Source organism: Vipera ursinii (genome assembly GCF_947247035.1).
Source record: "Vipera ursinii genome assembly, chromosome: 1".
Taxonomy (NCBI): domain Eukaryota; kingdom Metazoa; phylum Chordata; class Lepidosauria; order Squamata; family Viperidae; genus Vipera; species Vipera ursinii.
In genome coordinates this window covers 189,503,283-189,524,598 of record NC_139512.1, presented here as the reverse complement: position 1 = coordinate 189,524,598, position 21,316 = coordinate 189,503,283, and the positions used below count along the sequence as shown (strand labels likewise).

General features: G+C 36.6%; 2 protein-coding genes across 4 annotated transcripts in view; one reads left to right on the top strand and one right to left on the bottom strand.

Annotated features, from left to right (window-relative positions):
• RB1 (RB transcriptional corepressor 1) overlaps positions 1-21,316 on the bottom strand; it is a 74,856-nt gene that overhangs the window by 26,046 nt on the left and 27,494 nt on the right. For all 3 annotated transcript variants that reach the window (XM_083350072.1, XM_083350073.1, XM_083350074.1), the window contains 5 exons: positions 18,408-18,524; positions 15,868-15,924; positions 15,747-15,778; positions 15,566-15,642; positions 15,167-15,369 (listed from right to left, as the gene is read on the bottom strand). In XM_083350072.1, coding sequence (XP_083206198.1) covers positions 15,167-15,369; positions 15,566-15,642; positions 15,747-15,778; positions 15,868-15,924; positions 18,408-18,524 — 486 coding nt within the window. The remainder of the gene's footprint in view (positions 1-15,166; positions 15,370-15,565; positions 15,643-15,746; positions 15,779-15,867; positions 15,925-18,407; positions 18,525-21,316) is intronic.
• LPAR6 (lysophosphatidic acid receptor 6) lies at positions 5,462-6,651 on the top strand (the record flags this gene model as incomplete). Its single annotated transcript, XM_083350076.1, has 1 exon — positions 5,462-6,651. One exon carries the CDS (start codon positions 5,462-5,464, stop codon positions 6,485-6,487), a length of 1,026 nt encoding a protein of 341 aa, XP_083206202.1. The 3' UTR covers positions 6,488-6,651.

Below are 21,316 nucleotides of genomic sequence, written 5' to 3'. Positions count from 1 at the left end.
ATAAATTCTTCGCAAACTGTCCCAACACCTAGCAGCAGACTCCTCACCACGGATATGGACATGCTGCTGGTCATCCAGTGTTAGTCCAATTAGGCAAAGAGCTCTTTTGTTTTCTTGGTTAAATTTCTCTATTTTCTTTGCATCGTCCTCATCTTCTGGATCCCAAGCAGTCACGTCTGGTGGGTCATGAACTACAGCCCATAGTCCTTCCTTGCGCAGAAGCAAGCAGCATTTCGTGGACCAGGAAACATAGTTTGTCCCATTTAACCGGGTTATCCAGGAAATACCTGTTGCTTGTTCTTGTGCCATTTCCAGTTGAAGAGGTAACACAAAACTGAGCTATTATGATATGGTACTGTGTATGCTAGCACTCAGTACGTCTCTGGGCCCATAACCAATGACAGGGTTTGTGCAGAATATCTCCTGAGCCAACAAGGAGAATGCACAGAAGAAGTGGTATTAAGAGTAGTCAGGTTTTGCACAGCAACCACACTGATACACTGAGATGTAAAAAGGAAAATACTTTTAGGAGTAGCACAAGTCAAGAATAAACAGTCCAGGTCATACATAGGTACAGAGAAGATATCAACAGTTCAAGAGTTATCCAATACAAAGTCGTCTTACCAGTCCAAAAGTCAAAAACACAGTTCTTCAGGTTTAGCAAACAGTAGCAAAACCACAATCAACAATAATCAGCAACTAACACAGAGAGTAAGAAGCTATGTCTCTAGCTCCCTCTTATGGCCGTTGAAAGAACACAGCGTTGGCCAATCATTACACATTAAAGGGATACATTACAAATCATGGCTCATATATTGCCAACCCAACCAGTTAGGCTACAATCATATGACTAACAGATGTCACATTCTGTCTTGCTGAACACTTCAGCCAAATCTCGATATTCATTGGGAATAAGAGGCACTCCTGGCAGGGGATTTGCCGCCACCAAGTTGATCATCAACAGATCAAGAAAACTGATGCATTCCATGAATAGAAGCCTTATGACTGTTATTGAAAAGAAGGGTGGCTATATTGTTCACTGATTTTTTTAAAAAAATGTCAGAAATGTTTGTTTGTACATTTTGAATTGGTTGTTTATTATTCCCATTTTAACAAATACAAATAAACAAATGAGATAAGCAAATTTTCATTTTTCATTTAGTTGCCTAATTCTGCATAATAATAGTTGCCCAGTAATTCTGCACACATAGATATTCTCCTAAGAAAACCAAAACCTCACTTTTACTTTCTTAAATATTTTAGGTTTATTAACATTTTGGATTAACAGAGAGCACTGTAGTTGTTCAATAAAAAAATAATCTTTCAGAATACAACTTGCCTAATAATTGTGCCCACAGTACAGTTCTCAAGGCAGGCAAACTGGATTATCTTGACTCTTTTGTCTAGAAAATTTTAAATATAATAAGGAAACAGTAAAAAGCAGCACCCAGGTAAAACAGTATTTATATATAGGTATTACTTTTTTGGGGGGGGACCCCATCTACTTTTACCTAAAGACTAGTGATTTTTTTTTGTGAATTCATTTACACATTATTTTCAGCATTTCCCCATAAGTTTTAAAAAAATAATAGCATATTTACAGAAAATGCCATATCAATTCTTCTAAGTAAGATAAATTCCACCACTAACTGGTATTTGGCTATAACTTTCATAAATGGATTTTAAAGTAGTAACGTGCATATTTATAGTATTTATGATCAAAGAAATTTACAAAACACTGTTAAAATCTGACAAGAGTTCTTTCCATCCAATGTACATTCAATAAGCTATTGTCATATTTTCTGAATAACCATACAAGAAGTAAAATGCCATAAAATTCATATAGACTTGATCTGCCCAGATAATCCAGCACTATAGAGCAGAATTTTAAAGGAATATTACTAAGCAGAACCATGCCCTACACCTAGGACTTTGTACCTTCTTTCACTTTTATCTAGGGAAAATATTTAAATAATCATATTTGTACATAAAGTTAAATATATTACATTCTGTCCCACAGCATTAAGCATCCTACACTTAGCTACATATAAATGTACAGGAAACCAAGGTGAAACATTACGAAATTAAGGATTTCATGAAATAAAATAAAAACAGCTGAACTCTAAAGCTCATTTGAATTAACAAGAAATGCCAGTTCAGAAAATACAGTAGTTTATTGCAAAAAAATAAAAATGTTTTGAAAAATCTGTAAATACATAGCATCAAGCAAAAATATTATAGTTTCTCCCTGACTTCCGGAGGTTGTCAACGCTGCTAACATCGAATGTTCTTGCTTTGACAAGAAACTTTTTTGTAACATTAGTTAATGTTGAAAATCTATGCCTTAACATGCTTGAAAAAAATTAACAAGGCTCCACAAACAGATGATTGACATATGATATATAATCCAACACAGTTGAGTTCTTCCCAGCTTTGTCCGCTATGTCTTCCATTTTTCTTATATTGTCTTTTTTTTCAGGCATCAGGGTTTTCTCCAATAGCTCTTCCTTTCATAATATGAATCCAAAACGTAATTAGGCAACAGTATGGTTTTACTTCATTTGGAATAACAATATTTTACTTGCAGCTCCAGTGTTTCTCAACAATTTTCTCCAAGATCTCAATGTAAAGGCACCAATTTTTCTTCATTCAGTTTGTCTGATGATCTAGGTTTCATAGTCATATGTTAAAATTTGGAAAACCATAGTAAAGAGGAAATGTACTAAAATAATAGTGAAACAAAAGTATTCTTGTCCTTAGAACAGATACTGATCAAGGAAGCCATAATCCTGTTAGCGTAACTACACGTATTCCCCGGTGACTGTCTTAAAGAGGAATGTACTAAAGTCCTTGTTTAAGCAAACATAGTCTTGTCCTTAAAGCAGATGATGATTGGGATAATTATATCCTGTCTACACGTACTACAAGTAATTTTCTTCTGTAAACTGTCTTCGGATAAGAATGTGTAGAATATTAACCACATAAGTAACAATGTATAACAATGTATAACTAGGAATTAGAGGTCTATAAAAATGTCTGTTTATGAGCCCTTCGGGGTTCAGACTTTTGCTTTGTTCAAGCCTTCTGAACCTGCGTATTAAACTTTTCCTTTCCTGAAGAGCTGGCATGAGTCTCTTCTTTCTACAACAATAGCCTTAACAATATGTGCTTTTGCTGTTTGCATGATATCTCTACAATAATACTTTGTTTAGAACTTTAGTTCTTCTCAAGTAATAGACTTTTCTTTACATTATAGCTAAAGTCACCATTCTCAAGCCTAGTAAAATATATTACTGCTTCAATTCTCTGCCTATTTGCCTTGGGTTGGCATTGTTTTTTGACATCTTGAAGGTTTTTAAATCTTGAGTAGCAGATCACTACTTTCATATTTTAAAAGCCATTAAGTAGTATTATCAAAATATTTCAGGGTAAAGATGATTGTTCCAGCAATTTTAAATCCAATTTGTATTTCTTTTTCTATTGTGGAAATTTCTGGTTGGCCTCATCTTCAGTGATGTCATGAATTTTAGTCTAGAGTTCTTCATGTGTTTTTGTGCTTGAAGGGTTAAGATGGCTGTATGGACATTCTTGTTTAATGTTATAAGAACAAGCTCTTTCTAAGTGCATGACAGCAACCTTTTATACATAATGCAAAGATTATCGACCCTAACAAGATTTGGATTCATCCAAATCATTAGCCAGCTTGTAGAGTTTTGGCTGAGTATGCAGTATATAGCCAATCATTGTAGCTATAGATCGGGGCTTGTGATTTAGTAAGTCATATACCTCAACAAATTAAAGCTTACCACAATATGTTCCCACTGAAAACTCTTAGGCTGTAAAGACCTGCCTTTAGCACTGGCTACAAAAGTCTATTTGGCTGTAGCCAAGGTTCTGAATGTCTCACTCTATTCCTGAATTTACAGTAAGGGAAAATGTTCTGTCTTGAGAAGCCAATAGGCTGAATTCAAGTATGGAATTACTAAATCTTGGCTCACCCATACTGACAAACCTTAAAGGATTGTGATATTATTCAGTTTGAAGATGACCCACACAAACTTTGATCATCTGAGGAGTCACCCAATGAAATTGGGTGAATAGCCACAAGAGAGGACTTGCTCGACTTCAAAGACTTGTCTGTGCTATATTTTTCCAAGGGAACGCATGTACAGCCATTAAACATGTTCAGCAAAGTGTGTACAAAATAAATTTTATTTGGCAATGGTAAAATAATTAGGTTATTGTAACTAATAGGTTATTTTAAAAGCTTACTTGCTTCCTCCAAGGAATATATATCATATTGGCAATCATGTTATGAGAAGTGACTCTGTTTCCCATTTACATTTTAGGAAAAACTGCTTAGATGCTAGGACTAGGTTGCAGCAATGTATTAAAGAGAATGACAAAACTGGACCATGGAGTAAAGTACACACAGAGGTTCATTCCACTTTAAACTAGCACCTGCCTATTTTTCAGCCTACCTGTAGTCCTTGTAAAGTTTAATCTATAGTAGATTAGCCCTACACCTACAGGTAATTCATTCAACAACAATAAAAAGTTGAAGCATTACCTTTACCTCCCAAAGTAAATCGAGTATTACTTCATTGCATGAATGTGGCAAACGCCCTTACAACGAGCTTTAAATAATGTGTATGAATTATGTTTAAGTCTAATAGATAAAGTTCAAGTGTCTCTAAAATAAGTTCAGTCTAGCAAAGACTTCAAGAGTTAAGGAAGTTTTGATTATTATACTGAATTATTTACATACTTTCCAATACAAATATTTGTGGCTAAAATCTTTCCAACTAAACCCCTTAAAGCAAATTGAAAACTGAAACATTTTGTAGCTCAGCCCCTTCTTCCTGTGATGTTATCATATAAGTTAAGTAAGCATGGGTAGGGCTTTGTTTAATCTTCTCTGTAGACAGAAATGCATAATAGCAGAGTAACATCTAAGGAGAGAGCTGAAATTCAGCAAGAAAGGACATGCTTCGGAATTTTATTCCATCGTACAGTTCAACAACAAGAAAACTGAAAACTGCAACACAGTGATGAAACCTCAACGTCTATTTTCCTAGGAGTTTCAAAGTTACTTAAGTTTTCACAGGATTTATTTGTTTATGTTTTTCATTTGCTGTATTTTTCCAGTGAACGGGGAAAAAGCAATCTCAACATTTGAAGAAATTAGATTTTGGATTTTAATTAATTGAAAGGATGATGTTCCTTATTTCTGAAATTTACTACTGTCTAGATTTGTGAACATGAACTACTAATATTTTTGGGAAAAAAGGAATGGCATACTAATAAGTAGCACTGTGACCTACTGAACTATGAAAATTTCAAATAATGTGGACCCAAGTGAATGGAAAGACTAGATTTATAAACCAACCGAGGATTTACCACAACTATAACAAAGGTACAGGCTTACTGAGAAATTCTGTAATTATAAATAATTGTCATTATGGTAGCAAATTCCAACTGTACTATTCATGACTCATTTAAATATACTTTATATGGCTGTGTGTTTAGTATGGTATTTGTCCTTGGTTTAATATCAAACTGTGTTGCTATTTACATCTTTACTTGGACCCTAAAAATCAGAAATGAAACTACAACTTACATGCTTAATCTAGCAATATCAGATCTCCTTTTTGTGTTTACATTACCATTCAGGATTTATTCTTTTGCATCAAAAGACTGGCCATTTGGAGATGTACTATGCAAGATTTCTGTCACACTATTTTATACAAACATGTATGGGAGCATTTTGTTTTTAACCAGTATCAGCGTTGACCGTTTTTTAGCCATTGTATATCCATTTCAGTCAAAGACAATCAGAACAAAAAGAAATGCAAAGATAATCTGCATTATAATTTGGATAATTGTGACAACAGGAAGTATACCTGCAAGCTTCTTTCAATCCACCAATGCTCGTGTTAATTCTGAAGGATGGACACACAATACCTGTTTTGAACACTTTTCTGAAAAAACTTGGAAAACCTATCTTTCAAGAATTATTATTTTCATCGAAACAGTAGGGTTTTTTATTCCTCTCATACTGAATGTGACATGCTCTGCAATAGTTATAAGGACATTAAATAAGCCAATTACACTGACCAGGAATAAATTAAGTAAAAAAAAAGTTCTACGAATGATACTCGTTCACTTACTGATTTTCTGTTTCTGCTTTGTTCCGTATAACATCACCCTAATTTTTTATGCACTCATGAGAACACAAGCCTGGATTAATTGTTCAGTTGTTACTGCTGTTAGAGTTATGTATCCAATCACTCTGTGTATTGCTGTTTCAAACTGTTGTTTTGACCCTATAGTATATTATTTTATTTCGAGCACTATTCAAAATTCAATAAAAATGAAAACTTCATCAACTAGAAAACAGAGATTTCCTGAAACTCAAGTTTCTGATATTCAAGTTAGATTCCAAGCCTTAAAAGCAAGAGTACTGGACACTGAATCTACCATATAAATGGTGTTGACAGATTTAGAAAATAGAATGTTTAAGATATAAATATTCTTCTTTTTTCTGCAAATATAAGAGGTTATATTGAATTTAAAACTTGTGAATTTTAAACACTATTTTTAATCTGTAAGCCATTGTTTCCTGAAATTTATATTATCAAATTAGAAAAATATTTCATCTGTTTTGATTAAAAATAATCTTATTGTTCAATGTCTTAGGAAAAGGAGGTGTTATAATAAAGACTTAATAGGTTTCCTTATTATACAATAAATTGTTTTCTTTCTATGTTACTAGTATCAATATTAACTTCATTGACAATTTAATATTTTATTTTATTCAAAGGTATTGAAAAGACTGTGGAACTGTATAATAAATTCTACCATGTAAAAGTGAAGAGAAGTAGTTTATGGTGATTGTTTACCAAACTGAGCCTTGGTAAAATCTATTTGAATTATGAATTATTAAATATCACTTTCAACTATCCCATGGAATTAACAAGTTCTAAGTGAAATATTATTATTTTAATCTTGGTGATAGTTAAAAAAATTCCTACTGTGAATGAGAAAACAATATTTGTAGCCTTTAGACAGAATATTATGAGATTTTCAGATACATTTTAGAGAAGTATGTTAGTTAATTGCAGCAAAAACCTGGAATTATATTGTACCTTAGGAGTACCCAATCTCTATTTGGAATTGGGCCGCACGAGTGGCTGGCCAGAGCACGCGCGCATGCACGCAGCTCAACTGCGGGGAGCCAGCAGGCAATTGCATGTATGCGCGCCAACCCACCACTCGCACTGCCCAGTTCCCCTCTCCCCTCCAGCTGGGTTGCCAACCTCCAGAGGTTGTGGACCTCTGCCTTAGAAAGATACATAAATGCATCTTTCTGAGTAGATAACTTGTGATATTTTTAAATTGTTTCAGCTAGTAATAATAGAGAACAATTAATACACTAAGTTCACAACATAAGATACTGTTCATTTAGTTTTAGCTTAAAATATGAACCTAGTTACACAGGTAGTCCTCAACTTATGGCCACAATTGACCCCAAAATTTCTGTTGCTAAGCAAGACAATTGTTAAGTGAGTTTTGCCCCATTTTATGATCTTTCTTGCCATAGTTGTTAAGTGAATCACAGCAGTTGTTATATCAGTAACGTGGTTGTTAATGTTGCTTCCCCATTGACTTGTGCTTGTCCGAGGATCACAAAAGGTGTTCAGCTGAGCCCACGACACTGCAACCATCATAAATATATGCCAGGTGCCAAGCATTTGAATTTTGGTCATGTGTTGATGGGGATGCCGCAAAGCCCATAAGTGTAAACAAAAGTCATAAGTACCTTGCTAATTTTGCTTATTGAGCAATCCACGGTTTTAAAAAATGATGTGAGTAAACTCTATTGTGAGATTCTGTTTTTTTTTCTTCTGGTCTATACTTTATACATTTATTCCCTTTAATTTTCTGTTTAGTTCTATTAGTATTTAAAAGCTGTGAGAGCTTAGGTGGATTTTATATATTTGTTGGAACTAACACATCTTTTAAATTGCACAATTTGACTTGGAAACTAGAATCTTGAGCAACAATTAATTGCTCAGCAACTTCTACCAGAAAAATAAACTACGTCACCTTAAATTACTGTACAGACAATAACCAGTTGGTTTAATATTCTCAGTGATTTTAGAGGCTCAGTTGCCTGCAGAAAAATTTACAGTAATCAAATCATAATCAAATTAATAGTTGTATAGTAACAGTATGAAACAAGACTGCATTAGGAATAAGTAAAATCGGCACATAATTCTCAACTGGAGAAAGGCACCTCTGGCTACAATCAATATGAAAACATAGTAAATTAGGAATATATTAATATCCTCAACTCAAAGGCAAAACGTGCAAGAAATCACCTTCGCATAAAGCTATGTCCAAGGCTGAGGAAATCATTCAAAAGAGATGTTTCCAACATGTAGAAACATATGACTCTTTTTAATTCATTAAAGCAACAATTTTATTTACAAGGCCTAGACAATTCTTTTGGAATACACACTCAGTTTGTCTCTGCGTGTATGTGCATGCAAAGCCATTCTTAGTTAGGAGCAACAAGAGTCTTCAACCTTAAAGAGCTGGCCTCCAGCAACCCGCCATTTTAATTCCACATAACCCTCTGGGCCTCACAGGAACCCAGCATATTTCTTAGAAAATAAATATAGCACATGGCAGTGAGCCAGACTTTACTTTGAAATATTACTAGTTGTGTGGATACGGAAGGGGGTAATTATAGCAATCTACCACAGGAAAGCTTTGGGTTGGACAATGCTACAACTATATTTCAGAAGTCACAATGTGTGTTTATTTATATAAACATTAAGATAGCTTCTGTAAGCAATTTTAATTATTCCTTGTTCTTTGTATTTTTTTGGAGACAAAGGACTTTAGGATTCTAAACATGATTTTTTCCTATGCATGCCAAGTTTTTTCCCCTATGATTCAATTCACCAGAAACACAGAACTTCTCTAGTTCATCATGAGGGTTGGGGAGTTCTGGGAGTTGGAAATCTATATATTTTAAAATTGCCAAGTTTCAGAAACAGTTTCTCAAATTAGTATTAAATTGTCTCTGCTAATAGTTATTACTACAAATTCTGAGGAGTATCATTCATTCATGGGTTTCTAATTTGTTGTTCTAAAAAACTAGCTTTTTTTCTCCAAACTTCTCTTAACCTTCTGTATATCTGTGTCTATTTAAATATATAAAATTATTTCATGCATACACACATACAAGCACACACACATTTATCAGAAACTAATTTCCCGCATTCTATTATTTTTGTCAGAACCACTTGAGGCAGTTTCACCACTAAAGCAGAACTAAAATGAACTCCTGGCTTCCATGATGACAAGGATATCATCTAGTTCTGCACAAGATAATATCAAGAAGCTCAGATAGAGGAACGAGCGGTCCTCAGGAAAATTAAAGAGACAGTTGCAATAGATGTTCAAAGAGGAAAAGATTATGAACTTTCAGAATAATACTTGGTTAGCTTGATTGGTCCAATATCTCAGGGGTTGCCAAAGAAGAGGGAGGCAAGCTATTCTCCAAAGCACCTGAGGGCAGAACAAGAATCAATGGACGGAAACTCAGGAGAGAAACAACCTAGAACAAAGGAGAAATTTCCTGACAGAACAATTAACCAGCGGAACAACCTGCTTCCAGAAGTTGTGAATGCTCCAACACTGAAAGTTTTTAAGAAGAGACTGGACAGCCATTTGTCTGAAGTGGTATAGTTTCCTGCCTGAGCAGGAAGTCGGACAAGAAGACCTCCAAGATACCTTCCAACTCTATCATCATAATCATCATCATCATCTACGGGAAACATGTCTTTCTATAACAGGGTCTTACTGTTGAAGGCTATTATAGGTAGTCCTCAACTTACAACCACAATTAAGCCCAAAATTTCTGTTGCTAAGTAAGACATTTGTTAAGTGAGTTTTGCCTCATTTTACTACTTTTCTTGCCACAGTTGTTACGTGAATCACTGCCATTAAGTTAGTAACACGGTTGTTAAGTGAATTTGGTTTCCCCATTGACTTTGCTTGTCAATGGGGAAGGGCGGACAAGGCAATAGCATGACCCCGAGACACTGCAGCCATCATAAATGTGAGTCACTTGCCAAGCACCTGAATTTTATCACATGGCCATGAGGATGCCACAATGGTCGCTGAGTGTAACAATGGTCATAAGTCACTTTTTATAGTGCCGTTTAACTTTGAATCATCACTAAATGAACTGTTGTAAGTCAAGGACTACCTCCACTTGCATTCAAAAACTCATTTTCCAGATGCATAACTGTACCCTTGTAGGAGATTTATCTGCCTACTTTATCATTGGAAGCAAAATTCCTTTATTGAAAGAAGCTAATCGGTAGAATTTTAATAGGGTCTAGTAACATGAAGATTCCTTATTTAATCTGTCTCATCATCTGATGTGAATACATTTAAAAACAAGATCAGTATAGAAGATAGGCCTGTATCTCAGCATCTTGAGCATTTAAAAAATTATGTAGGCATCTAATACTTAAAACTTATATAGTGTAAATAAAATTAAGGTTTCCAAGATCCACTGAAATACCTTAAAGAACACTAAAAGAGAGAGCAACATGAAAGCCACTTGTGTCCTTGTGAAAGTTGAGGATGCTTGCCAGATTCACTGTGCTGGCGTCCTGCTATTCAGTTGGAGGGGAGGAGGAAGGTTGCTGGCATTCTGCACATGCATTCGCTTTTGCTGTAACCGCTTGGGAATTAGGGAGGGGAATTATCTTAGGTAGGAGATGAAGCATACTCCTTCCCAGCAGGTTCCAGCCTGGTTCCAAGGCTGTGGTGCCCTGAAGGTGACCTGTTATCTACCTAGCACCTAAGTGTTCTCAAAACAACCCTGTGGCATCACATCTGGCTGCTGGTGGACTGGACAGGGGGGTTGGGTTTGGGAAGACAAAAGAATTGCTTTGTGTTTCGCACAGGACTTTCAGATTCTGCCTGATTTTTCTGCATCCACTTTATCTCACTAAATGTTCTTTTGATTAATCTCAATAGAGTCAAGAGTTTTACTTTCCCAAGGAAAGTAAAAGCTGGGCAGGTCCTTACAATGCTCTTGATTAAATGTTACAAATCAGTTTCTGAAATGGATGATTAAGCATACCTTCAACATTGAAAAGAAGCTTAAGTTAGGCTGAGAGACTTGGGTGGTGGTGGTACAGGTAGTCCCTGAGTTACGAAAGTTCACTTAGCAAATGTTCAAAGTTACAACATCCCCCACCAAAAATTCTTACAACCAGGTCCCAAAATTATGTATCTGGCAACATCGCAGCGGTTGTTTGCACTTACAAATGACCGCAGAGACGCTGCAACATGCTATTTTGGTGCCACATCTGAGAATCCTGAACTGCCCACGCTTGCCTCCTGCGTAGCCTTGGGTGCCGGAGCCCTTGTTGAGCCAGGCAGAGAAGTGCCGGCCCAGCCTCTCCCCTTCCCTACCGAGATCCAGTTTCTCACAAGCAGGCGCAGCCCTGCTTGCCGCTTGGTGGAGTGTCAAACCTGCCCGGATTTCACAAATTTTGTGGCCACAGAGCTGGAGAGCTTGGCGCACCACCACTCTGCTCCCCTGGCTTGCTACAAGCATTCACTCCAAATTTTCCAAATTGCAAGAAGGGCTCCTAAACAACCCATTATGTTTCTCTGCCACTGCAGAGCTGGACACCTTGGCGCACCATCATCCAGTTCACCTCACTTCGTAGCACTTGCCCCTTTTTGGATGCGAGTGGAAAGAAACCACCCAGAGCAAGCTGGCTGCTCCTGTCTAGCTTCTAGATTGGAAGGAAGAGGCTTGGCCGGCTAGGTTCTGCCTCCCCTCCCCGTGGCTTTGCTGCAAGATCTCCTGAATGGAGACTTTGCAGAGGTGCAGGGCATGGCAATGCCTTTGCAGCTTTGCATAGCACAGGTTGGCAGAAGCAGCTTGCCACTCATTGCAAGCATGAGTCTGGAATCCCATTCACAGCCTCGGACCCTAACCTGGAACTGGAGGCAGCCCAAGGAGGGTGGGAGGCTGACCTCAAACGTCTAGGCAAAGCTCCTCTTTGCACTCCGTTTAATCCTGGTTCCCCTCCAATGGGAAATAACTTCCATTGCCTGACAGCTGCTCTTGGTTTTGCAGCTTTAAAAGCTGCCTTGCAAACGGAAGAAATGTGCAGGGAAACAAAGAAGTCTGTGGGATTAAAAAGAAATTTCAATCAAAACTTCCAACCTCATGATGGAAGTTATTGCACTTAAAGACTTGCACATTCAATTAGTGAACGCGAGGGCAAAAGCAGGGAGTGATTGCATTTGAGTTACGCCATTCACTCCTACAAATTCTCAGGTTAGGAATGTAATGGGCAGGCTCCATTACATTTGTAACTCGAGGACTACCTGTATAGGAGCATCTGTAGGATTGTTTTATCAATATAATAGTAGCTAAGGATTAGTTGCATAATTAAAACACTTGCGAGTACAGCTAAACCCAGAAAATCTTGATATATTCTGTGGAAGCACTTAGTATCCATTTTTTTTACTGCAGCTTTGATTAGTTAAAATAATCTTTGATAACCATGACTATCTGACTAACTGAATGCATTTGGATGAACACTTTCAGAAGTAATTAAGCACAGGCATAGAAAATCTGTAAACTGTGAAATTGTAATACTGTTATTACCATAAATAATGGAATCTCTGAAATAGCAGACCAGCCATCTCCAACCTTTCCAGTTTTGTGGACCAATGGAGGGGGAGGGGGGAAAGGGGATGATTCTGTGCAAGTGGCAGGAGAGCATGTGCAGGTCCATTTGCACAAATGGAGTCACGTGTGCTTCTTGTTCTCCTGCTGCACACTCAACTGGATCTGTGTCCATGCGCTCGTGCTCACCCGCCACCTCCGCAGCCTGGCTCTGAACGGGATGCGGCCCAGCTGTGGGCCACAGCCCAAGGGTTGGGGACCCCTCCAGTAGACCACTACAGAAATAGTAAGATTTTTAAACATCTTATTTACTTCCTAGGATTTAGGACTTCCAATGCTAATGCAAAGTGCTGAATTATCCTCTTAATTGTTTTGGTCACCTTCCAGGTAAAATAGTTATCTTTTGATTGCTTTAATGCTTATCTACAAAATAGAAAACTCATGTTTTGTCCTTCATTTAATGATGCTGGTCTACAACAAAAATAAAGATTTATTGATTGATTTCTTCCTTTAGTTTACAAGTAGTCCTCAACTTACAACAGTTCATTTAGTGACCATTCAAAGTTACAATGGCACTGAAAAAAGTGACTTATGACTATTTTTCAGTTACAACTTTTGTTATAATCATAATCATAATGGTAAAGTTGGAAGGGACCTTGGAGGTCATCTAGTCCAACCCCCTGCTCAGGCAGGAAACCCTATACCATTTCAGACAAATGGCTCTCCAGTATCTTCTTAAAAAACTCCAGTGTTGGAGCATTCACATCTTCTGGAGGCAGGTTGTTCCACTGGTTAATTGTTCTAACTGTCAGGAAGTTTCTCCTTAGTTCTAGGTTGCTTCTCTCCTTGACTAGTTTCCATCGGTTGCTTCTTGTCCTGCCTTCGGGCACTTTGGAGAATCGCTTGCCTCCCTCCTCTTTGTGGCAGCCCCTGAGATATTGGAACACTGCTATCACGTCATCCCTCATCCTTCTCGTCATTAAACTAGACATACCCAATTCTAGCAGCTGTTCCTTATATGTTTAGCCTCCTGCCCCCTAATCATCTTTGTTGCTCTTCTCTGTACTCTTTCCAGAGTCTCAACATCTTTTTTACATCCTGGTGACCAAAACTGGATGCAGTATTCCAAGTGTGGCCTTACCAAGGCATTGTAAAGTGGTATTAATACTTCACGTGATCTTGATCCTATCCCTCTGTTAATGCAGCCTAGCACTGTGTTGGCTTTTTTGGTAGCTGCAGCACACTGCTGGCTCATATTTAAGTGATTGTCCACTAGGACTCTGAGATCCCTCTCACAGTTACTACTATTGAGCAAGGTACCCCCTCTACTATACCTGTACATTTGGTTTTTCTTGCCTAAATGTAGAACCTTTCTTTTTTCACCATTGAATTTCATTTTGTTAGATAGCGCCCAGTGTTCAAGTCTGTCCAGATCCTCCTGTATTTTAAGCCTGTCTTTTGGAGTGTTGGCTGTTCCTGCCAGTTTGGTGACATCTGCAGATTTGGTGAGTTCCCTATCTATCCCCTCATCCAAATCGTTGATGAAGATATTGAAGAGCACTGGGCCCAGAAGAGAGCCCTGGGGCACCCCACTACATACTTCCCTCCATGTAGATGCGGTTCCATTGAGGACCACATGCTGAGTATGGCCGGTCAGCCAGCTACAAATCCATCTGGTGGTGATACAGTCTAACCGACATTTTTCTATTTTATCAAGTAGTAGTTCGTGATCTGCTTTATCAAATGCCTTACTGAAGTCCAAGTAAATTATATGCACAGCATTCCTCTGATCCACTAATTTTGTTCCTTGGTCAAAGAATGCAATAAGATTTGTCTGGCATGATCTGTTTTTGACAAACCCATGTTGGCTTTAAAGAATAAACTTACATTTGGTTTTTTTAGTCATGGTCTTTGAAATCTAATGAAGATATTTTTATTTTCCCCTTTACATTCTTTTTAAATTCAAATTTTGTGTAACTGTCAAAGACGGGACGGAGGGAGTATGTAAGGGAATATGTAGGATGCATTAAAGAAGATCAATACTGAACTGACAAAAAAAGATAAATACTTCTATCCTGTTCACATTGCTCCTTTTTTAATAACCTTCCAATTCACTCTAAGGAGCAGTTGCAAACCCAACAACCAATCTGTTTCCAAACACTGTACAGAAGCAAAACTATTATAAATGAACAGAAAATGCCTTGGAATGTAGGTCTTCAAACTAGTCTTCACAATTTAAAAAGTACTGTGTGTTCTACTGGGAAAATAGGTATCAGTTCAACTCCTACCTCACTTAGACTATGCATTTATAAAATTGTCCTAGTATAAATTCAAAGTTCACCCAATAAAGTATACAATAAAAATAATTTTATGGAACACAGACCTACCAATTCCATGTTATTATATGTTTAGAAAACAACTTACTGATTGCCATGCAAGGGATTCCATAATTTTGTGTTCACAGCCTTCCAGGTGTTTTATCATCTCTCTGGTCAAGCTTGGTTCTGCTTTAATGAAGCTTTCAATAATCATGTATAATTCAAAGGCTTTCAAATCCAGGATGTTGATGATCCATGGAAAAGACAAGTCTGTCTCTACCTTCATGCTCTGTGAAGCATTTCTTGAAGCTTAGGAGAACACAACTAATTAATTTGGAGCAACAAAGTCATCTATAAAATTGTTATACTAAGGTGAGTTAGTACAAGACTTTAGATTTAAAATAACATTTTAAAGATGGCAGATCCTCTACCACAGAAAATGCTTTGGGAAAAGTTTGTCCCAGGAATGACTGCTTGATAATGCTTCTAGTTAATTTGAACTTACTGCCATATGTAGCCATGACTAGCTCAAGAGCACAAGCCAGCAGAGAGATGTGGAAGATGTCATTGTTCAAAAGTTTGCTGTAAAAAAAACAACAACAGCATACCTCAGTAATAACTTTTTATCATAAAAGCATTCCAAAAAAGTTTTACAAAGTGGAGATATCTGAACAATGTAAACATACCTAAAATTATGAACTGACAGACGTTTTTCTTCCTGTAACACATATATAACTAAAATTTAGTATAGCATTTTACAAAGCTAACATCTAGAGTATTATAAAAAATAATATACTGAAAACATACCGACTTTAATAAGGATTCCATCACTCTGTAGTATAACCTTACTCCAATTTTGTACCTCTGAAATAGCAAATAAAATATTAATTTGCAAAGTGAAACATAATGCTATGAATACAAATTATTATTTAATCTCTTTTGTCAATTTTTGTGGAACAATTTAATTATACAGTACTACTTAAAAAAGTGTATTATGGCTGGCATCCAAAAATTTAAAAAATAAAATATGCCTATACAAAAAAATCATACACAATACCATGACTTTTATAACACATTTTATCTTATGACCTAAGAAATACTTCAGTATATAACATAGTATTGGAAATATATTACAAGGAACTTTAAATTTTTCTTTGAGTAAAGTGCTAAATTTGCTTTTATCCCTTTATCTATTTATACTGCTCCAAAAAATAAAAAATAAATGCCACACATTTGCTTGATATCCCTTCATGGGAACGTACCCAAAGCTATTGAAGAGAGCTATGTATTTAAAATATTAATCTTAGTGATATTTTACAAAACCTATGTTAATTAACTTGAGAATTAGACAAAGACTCTTAGAAAAAGGTGGTCACTCAGGTAACTGAATCCCAAATCATATGGGACAACCAGCACCTTGAATTGCACCTGGAAACATACAGGCAACCAATGCAGCTCACATAGTAATATTGTTATTTATGCCAAATGTCTGGCACCATTTACTATTTGCTCGGCTGCATTCTGCAACAACTATAGTTTCTGAGTGCTCCTTGGTGGCAACTCCACATAGAGCAGGGGTCCCCCCAACCTGTGGGCCGTGGCCTAGCAGTGGGCCGTGGCCTCCTGACCACCGGGCTGCAGGATAGGCTGGCCAGTGAGCACGTGTGAGTGCACACAAGCACCACTCGGGCTAGCACCGTGTGAGCGCACACAAGCACCACTCGGGCTAGCACTGTGGCCATGGGGTGCAAAAACAGGACACTGCACTGTGGGGCATGAAAATGGGACACCGTGCAACAGGGTGCAAAAACAGGATGCCGCTGCACCTCAGGGTGAAAAAATGGGACACCGCCATGCCATGGGGCATGAAAATGAGCCACCACGGGGCACAAAAATGGGAGGCCACCACACCGCGGGGTGTCAAAACAGGACACTGCCGCACCTCGGGGTGCGAAAAGCGATGCTACCATGCCTTGGAGCGCAAAAATGGGATGCTGCCACACCTCAGAATGCAAAAATGGGATGCTACCGCACCACAGGGTGCAAAAACAGGTGCTGCCGCACCGCAGGGTATGGTAACAGTGCACTGCGCAAGAACAGGGCAGGACTAGTGAGTATCACGGGGGCACTAACCCCGTCCTGTTTGTGTTGCATGTGGCCCGTATGTGCGTGTGTGCACACGCACTCTTAAAATGCTTTCCCCCCCTTTCCCTCCAGTCCGCCAATCAAGAAAGGTTGGGCACCTCTGACATAGAGCACATTGCAGTAACCTAAATGAGAGGTTACAAGGGCACGAGTAATAGTGAGCAGGGCCTTTGAGTTCAGGGTTAGGGTTAGGGTTACAATGTAAGAACTGCAACAACCACTATGTAGGACAAACAGGCAGAAAACTGGCAGAATCCATCCATAAACACCAACTGGCAGTCAAATTCTTTACTTTCACAACGTATAGACAGATTTAACCATAATTTCAATTGGGAAAATGTGACCATCTAGACCAGGCCAAATCCAAAAATGCCAGGGAATTTCTAGATGACAAATCAGCCATCAATAAATACATAGACATTACCAACATCTATAGACTATGCAAAAGAAACAATCAACCAGCCCAAAAGAGAGAAAGACTCTAGCACCTCTCCACCAGTAATCAGCACTCAGATCAGCATATATTAACTCCAAGGTCACCTTCAGTCCAACAATCAAGTAAGCAATACCCAATCAAGAAACTGCCACAGAGCCATTAGTAAACAGCCCAACTAAAGAATCCCTAAGACCTCCCCCACCCACCCAGACAGGCAAGACACCAGAATACAGCAAAACCATCAGCAAACAGCACTCCTTACTAGCACTGATGAGGTTACCTAGTTAGGGTAATGAAACATCTGCAGGAAAGCAAGCAAGATCAGAGAGCACTATAACAGGCTGAGGGCAAGTAAGGCATTCAGCAGGACATCTTCAACGGTGCTCCAATTCTAATTACTGTAGCACCTCAAATGCCATTCATTCCAATATATTTATAGGTATTTCATTTCTATATTGTACCAACATATAGGATAGTTATATTCTCATTTGAGTTCTAGATTACACAGTGTTTTCATAATAAAGTAGAACTGACATAAAAAAACTAAGTAGTAAAAATCAGCTTGCTTTTAAAGATAATTGAAGCATCTTATTTTTGTTTCCAAAGATATGTAAAGGACGTGAATTAATAAGAATTATGACACCTACATGATTTGTGGAATACTTTAAATTCATTGCTTTCCCTAATTCAATGCATTCCCTAGTTCAGAATTTACCTACCATTTAATAAAAAATAGATTTTGTTATGAATTATTGAAGAACCCTACCTGAGATCCAATTTCAGCACAGCCTTGTCCAACTGCTTCAGCAAATTTGTTCTTGAAGATAATACCCATATTTTCTATTCTTTTCACTATTGCTTCATGAGGATTAACTGTGCAGTTCTGTAATATTTTGAAGGAAATCTTTAGATACCACCATCAAAACTGACACAGAGCACAGAAAAACTCAGTCGTAGTGCAAGATGGGAAGATGTGGAGAGACCTGGCCCATAGAATCACCAAGAATCGGACATGACTGAATGGATATCATCATCATCTTATATTAGAAAAACTATCTTCAACTGAAAGGTGAATTTTAGAAATACCATATTTTTCCGTCATATAAGATGCACCCTTGTATAAGACACTCTCTGCGCTGAACCAGCAAATCCAGAGGCTCGGCCGGCCGAACATCTTGCCCCCTCCTTTCTCCCATTAGTGGGCAAATGCACAGGGGCTTGACACCTGCACCAAGTGGCATGGCAACCCATACAGGCATGTCCTGGGCTGCAGAGGTTACCATTATTTTTCCACGTATAAGACACACTTGATTTTTGAAGAGGGTGTTTGCAGGAAAAAATAGCGTCTTATACCCGGAAAAATACAGTAGTACATTATTAAAACACTGCTTCATTTTTTTAGCAACAGGTTAGGATTGTTTTAGTGAGAACAAACACATTTAAAAAATCAACTTAGGAGGCTAACATATAAGAAAGAGTCTTTGAATTAATTTAAAACTTAAACTCACAGATGTATTATTGCAACAGAAAAACCAACTCTACAAACATGAGTTCTTTTTATCAGAGAAGTATCATTGCTATGAACATTATAGGCAAGTATAGCAATGATTCCTACTCTGATAACCTCTCATTTATATATTATATTAACCTGCTTTGAACATAGTTCAAAATATGTAAGTAACATTATTATTTAGGATCTGCTATTATAAACACGTTACAACAAACTTTCAGAGTTTTTTGTAACAGGGATGAATATTATACACCTAGTTAGGATACAATATGACATGGAGGCTTGCCATATAAAAGTATGCCTCTCATATTAATAATATCTGTTTTTCTTTTTTCTTTTTTAAATTTTATTTTATTCAAATACAAATAATACAAACATAACACATATAAATCTAAATAAAAATAGTATAAAAATACAAATACTACAGTGCACCCACACCCCTGGAGACCACTTTTATTACCTATATTTCTTCTCAGATAATAAATAACAATATACAATAAATTTCAATTATGCCCTTATCCCTTCCAAAACAACATATATTCTTGAGCAGGTTTATTCCCTTTGCCTTTCATCAAGACTGTTTTTATAAAATCATCCCATATTTCATTATAATTATTTACTTTAATCATCCCTTTTTTAAACTTAATTTCTGTTGTTAATTTATCATTGATTGCCATATTCCATATTTCACTATACCATTCATTTCGTTGAATAACCCAATTCCATCTCCAATATTTAACCATCACCAATCTAGCTGACATTATCAATTTACAATCAATTCCTTTTTTGCTTCATTTATATCTTGTTTTTCCATCAGTAACAGTAATGCAATCCTTGGTCACATATCTAAATTTACCTTCAAAAGTTCTCTAATTTCCCTAAACACCATGTCCCATATCTTTTGTGTGCTATCACAATCCCACCACATATGTTTATATGTTCCAATCTCTTTCTTGCACCTCCAGCAAATATTTGTATATTTAACATCTATTTGATTTAATTTACATGGTGTTAGGTACCACCTCCATATCACTTTATATCCATTTTCCTAACTCTAACTGACATATTCTGTTCCAAATATTTTTCCAATCTTTATCATTTATTTCTCCTAAATCTCTTTCCCAGATTAATTTTAAACCTTTTGCCTGATCTTCTAGTTCAGTTAATATTCTGTATATTTTCCCAATTCTTCCTTTACCTATATATTCTTCATTTTCCTCACTTTCTTTTATAATCATTTCAAATTTTGTTAACTGTCTTTCATCCCAAATTTTTCTTCCATTTTTATGCATTTCTCAAATTGTATTAAATTCAGCCAATTTAATTAGTATCTGATAAAACATTCTTTAATTGTATTATATTCTTTATCTAGTTCTTCCAGTCTTCCCATTTATATATGTTTTTTTAATTTACTAATCCAATCTTTCAATTCAATCTTAGGGAATTTCTCCATTTCTACTACTGGTGTTAAAGGAGAAATTCCTGGCATTAACCAATTTCTCCATTTATTCCATAATTCTAGCAAGTTTTTTAAAAAGAAATTTTGAATTCTCTTAACATTTTTAAAAATATCTTTTTTAAACCAATGTGTTTCTATAGGATCGCCTATTTCCCTTAACTCCTTCAATTCTATATCGCTACATAATGAATCTCTATCTGCTATAATTATTATCCTTAATTAACCACCCTTAATTGATTAACTGCCCAATAATTTCTAACATTTGGAAGACCCAGCCCACCCTTTTTTAATGCTTCATACCATAAAGCTTTACTTATTCTTGCTCTCTTGCCTCCGTTACAATACACCTCCAGCAATCTATGTACAGTATTTCCTTTAGTTCCTGATCCGAAAACTTAATTAGGATCATCCAAAACAAAACAATATTTTTTGGTAAAACTTTCATTTTTAATGCTGTAATTCTTACGAACAATGATAATTTTACTTTTCCATATTTATCCATTTTATCTTTTATATCTTTCTTTAACTTCTCATAATTCATCTTCTTTACTTTTTAATATTTTTTGGGATGTCAATACCTAAATATTTGATACTATCTACCATTTTTAATTTATATTTTTCTTTCAATACATCCATTTCTTCTTTACTATGGTTATAAAACATCATTTCTGATTTTTTCCAATTTATTTGCAATCCACTATATTTC